This window comes from Sinocyclocheilus anshuiensis, unplaced genomic scaffold, assembly GCF_001515605.1.
Source record: "Sinocyclocheilus anshuiensis isolate Anshui unplaced genomic scaffold, SAMN03320099.WGS_v1.1 scaffold298, whole genome shotgun sequence".
Lineage (NCBI taxonomy): Eukaryota > Metazoa > Chordata > Actinopteri > Cypriniformes > Cyprinidae > Sinocyclocheilus > Sinocyclocheilus anshuiensis.
Window position 1 is genome coordinate 137,229 of NW_015547640.1, and position 3,374 is coordinate 140,602.

The window sequence follows — 3,374 nt, forward strand, 5'->3', positions numbered from 1 at the left end:
GCGCTTTCAGAGTATGCATTTATTTGTCATTTTAACTGTTTGGAAACTGAGCGTAAATGTGGAAGTCCTTCAAAGATTTCTTATCCTGTTGCGCCCTCTATAGGACCAGCGACTAGTCGACGTCAAGCTTAAAGCGTCATGGCAGAGCATTGAAGTCCACTAGTCGGTGCAACCCCTAGTGTGTGTGTTTGAAAGGTGTGTGTTTGTTGGTTTGTGTGTGTGTGTGTGTGTGTTTGTGTTTGAAAGGTGTGTGAATGCATGTGTGTGTGTTTGTTTAAAAAGGTGTGTGAATATGTGTGTGTGTGGTCCTGCCTAGTATACCTTGACATTTTTTTGCATTTTTGGTCCCCATGGGGAACCACAAACTTATTTTGTTTTTTTGGTGTTCTCTCTTGTGTAATATTGTAAGTGGGTTTTTTATGTTTGGGATGCCTCATACTGCCAGAAAACGACCTTGTATTGTATGCATACTTGGCCAATAAATGTTGATTGATTGAATGAAAAAAGCTTTTAAATAATAGAAAATATATTTTTTGAGAATCTAAAAATGCCTGTAGTTTTGAGTGAGGGGTAGTGTAGGGGATAGAAAATACAGACTGGACAATATGAAAACAATTACGCCTATAGAGAGTCACCATAAATTATGGAAACCAAATGTGTGTGTGTTTGGTTCTGCTCACCCTATAGACCTCCTCCAGCAGTAGTTTGGCACAGTTTCTGCCCAAGTCCTCCGGCAGCACCGGATCTCCCTGACCCTGCGGTGTGGACACGACCTCAGCGCCCAGAAACGTGCCGTTCACCGTCTCAGCCACCAGCGTCAGACCGAACCCTGGAGACCTGCACACAACACACAGTGTATTAGTCACTTCACCATAACCTCTTACTCGCTGCTTACTAGCACGAGATTAGTGTGGCGTCCGAGCCATTACTGGGGTGTTTGCTCGGTCATTGAAGTTGCTTCACAACTAAACCCCACTCTAATGCCAATGTTCAATAAAAATCCCTTAATTATTGACAATCAGTTCAGCTTTAAGTCATCAGACTGCAGTGACTCACTTCCCAGAGCTGGCTCCCTTCATGTGGTCGGTGTAGATGTAAATATCCGGGATGAATTTGTTCAGGATGCTCCTGGCCGAGTCCACGATCCTGTTGGCCATCTGAGGAGAAACTCGCACTGAGAACCTGACGCACGACGGTCAAAGATCAACACTAAACACCAGTGAAGAGAGACATCAACGGAAAACACTCGAGGGCTAGAAGACCCTGCTTTGATTTGACTGGTTAATAGTTAACTTCAAAAAGTGTTCCTCAAAAACTGGAGCCATATTCACAAAACATCTTACATCAAATAGTAGCTGCTACTTTTCCGAACTAGGAGAAAATCTTAAAAATGATGGGAGTAAGAGTACTTAAATACTAAGAGTATTTCAGGAATAAAGCCACTGAATAAAGGAAAAAAAGGTAAAAGGCTTTTTTTTCTCAGAATTGCAAGATATAAACTTACAATTGCAAGTTATAAAGTCACAACTGTGTGATTTAAACTCGCAATTGTAAGAAAAATCAGAATTTCAAGATGTAAACTTGCAATTGCGAGAAAAAAGTCAATTGTGAGATAAAAAGATGCCATTACTTTTTTTTTATATATTCAGTGGCGAATATGGGTTTCCATAAAAACCAGGTCCTAAATCTGTGAAAAGTTAGCCTACATTTTAAACTCTATTTGAAAATGGCAAAATGTTTATTTTAAACTCTTGATTTGAATATGGCAACATGATACTCCTCCTACAATATTTATCTGATTAAATGAGAGACCCCTCCCCTATCAGCCAATCATAGTTAGTAAGCTTGATGACATCATCCATAGTAATGAGCTTAACTCCGCCCTTTCTCTTACATTAGGATTTCTCCCCAAGCTCTTAGCAGCTTTCTGAAGAGGTTTAAAGTGGTTTTACTGCTATTTAGGAGAACTCTTAGCGGTAAGATTAAATGTTTTGTGAATATGGGCCCTGATTTCGAAACTAGTGAAATTTCACTTGTATTGTGGCTCTGTGTCAGCCTCTATGGACAGAATTATCAGAATTCCTGGTGACCGGTTTTATTATCAATGGAAGGATACGCTGTTCCTCGGATCCTCTTGATTTTTCCCGGTTCTGTGAGATGAACGGGTTTCATGGAGCGGCGCACAGGACAGGTGAAGAGCACCTCACCTCCTCCTGCAGGAGCCATGCCTCGCTTCAGCACCTGTATAAACACCATCAACACAACCCAGCCGCATTTATGCACGTGGCAGATGCGTTTATCCAAAGCAACTTGAACTGCATTGCTTCATCACTTCATGCATTCACTGGGAAACTAAGGTGGCTGCCAAATTAATGGACTTGTTTTAAAAAGGATTTTTTTTTTTTTCTGACACACTACTGACAGACCTTTATTTCCAGACCGTCTCCATCAATCCCAAACTTCTTCATCAAAGGAATAGCAGTGACCTTCAGAAGATCCACCTAGAGAACATGGGCATTTTATACAGATAATTAAGACATCAAAGCAGAAGAATCAAATGTGATCACTACAGTATTACCACACACACAACTCAATACAAAGAATAAAAGTCGACTGATACTGGATTGTGATGAAAACGGTGATGAAAACTGAAAGTAAAAAAAGAAGGAAAACCTGGCCAAAAGTAAAAAAACTAAAAAACAAAAACAAAACAGTCATATGAACTGTTATACAGTTACACTCTTTATTAAAAGATTAACAATTAAAATAAAAAATGTAAAATAAAATAACATGTAATTTAATTAAAATTAAAATTCAAGTAATTCAGTATACAGTATGTCCAAGGCTAATAACTAGGGATGTAACGATTCACTCAACTCACGATTCGACTCACGATTCGATTCATGATTTTTTTTTTAACAAAATGAGATTTAAAGGAACACTCCACTATTTTTGAAAATTTTCCAACTCCCCTAGAGTTAAACAGTTGAGTTTTACCGTTTTCGAATCCATTCAGCCGATCTCCGGGTCTGGCGGTAGCACTTTTAGCTGTAGCTTAGCATAGATCATTGAATCTGATTAGACCGTTAGCATCTCGCTCAAAAATGACCAACGAGTTTCTACATTTGTCCTATTTAAAACTTGACTCTTTACATCGTGTACTAAGACCGACGGAAAATGAAAAGTTGTGATTTTGGCAGCATGGTATAATCGTCAGAAACTCACCGATGGGTCTGTGGGGTCGTTGGTGACGCCCTTCAGCACGGCTCTGAGCGGTGTCTTCATGAACGGAGCCAGCATGAGCAGAGCCTCCAGATAATAACCCACAGAGCGCTGGATGTTACACTCGTGCTCCACGGAGCCACCGTACAGCA

General features: G+C 40.1%; 1 protein-coding gene across 1 annotated transcript in view; it reads right to left on the reverse strand.

Annotated features, from left to right (window-relative positions):
- LOC107701854 (RNA 3'-terminal phosphate cyclase-like protein) overlaps positions 1–3,374 on the reverse strand; it is a 15,884-nt gene that overhangs the window by 9,157 nt on the left and 3,353 nt on the right. Inside the window, exons 4-8 of the mRNA XM_016503993.1 lie at positions 3,226–3,374; positions 2,427–2,501; positions 2,117–2,241; positions 1,057–1,182; positions 681–837 (exon numbers count right to left, since the gene is read on the reverse strand). The exon at positions 3,226–3,374 is cut by the window's right edge and continues 13 nt beyond it. Of these exons, the coding sequence (XP_016359479.1) occupies positions 681–837; positions 1,057–1,182; positions 2,117–2,241; positions 2,427–2,501; positions 3,226–3,374 (632 nt within the window). The remainder of the gene's footprint in view (positions 1–680; positions 838–1,056; positions 1,183–2,116; positions 2,242–2,426; positions 2,502–3,225) is intronic.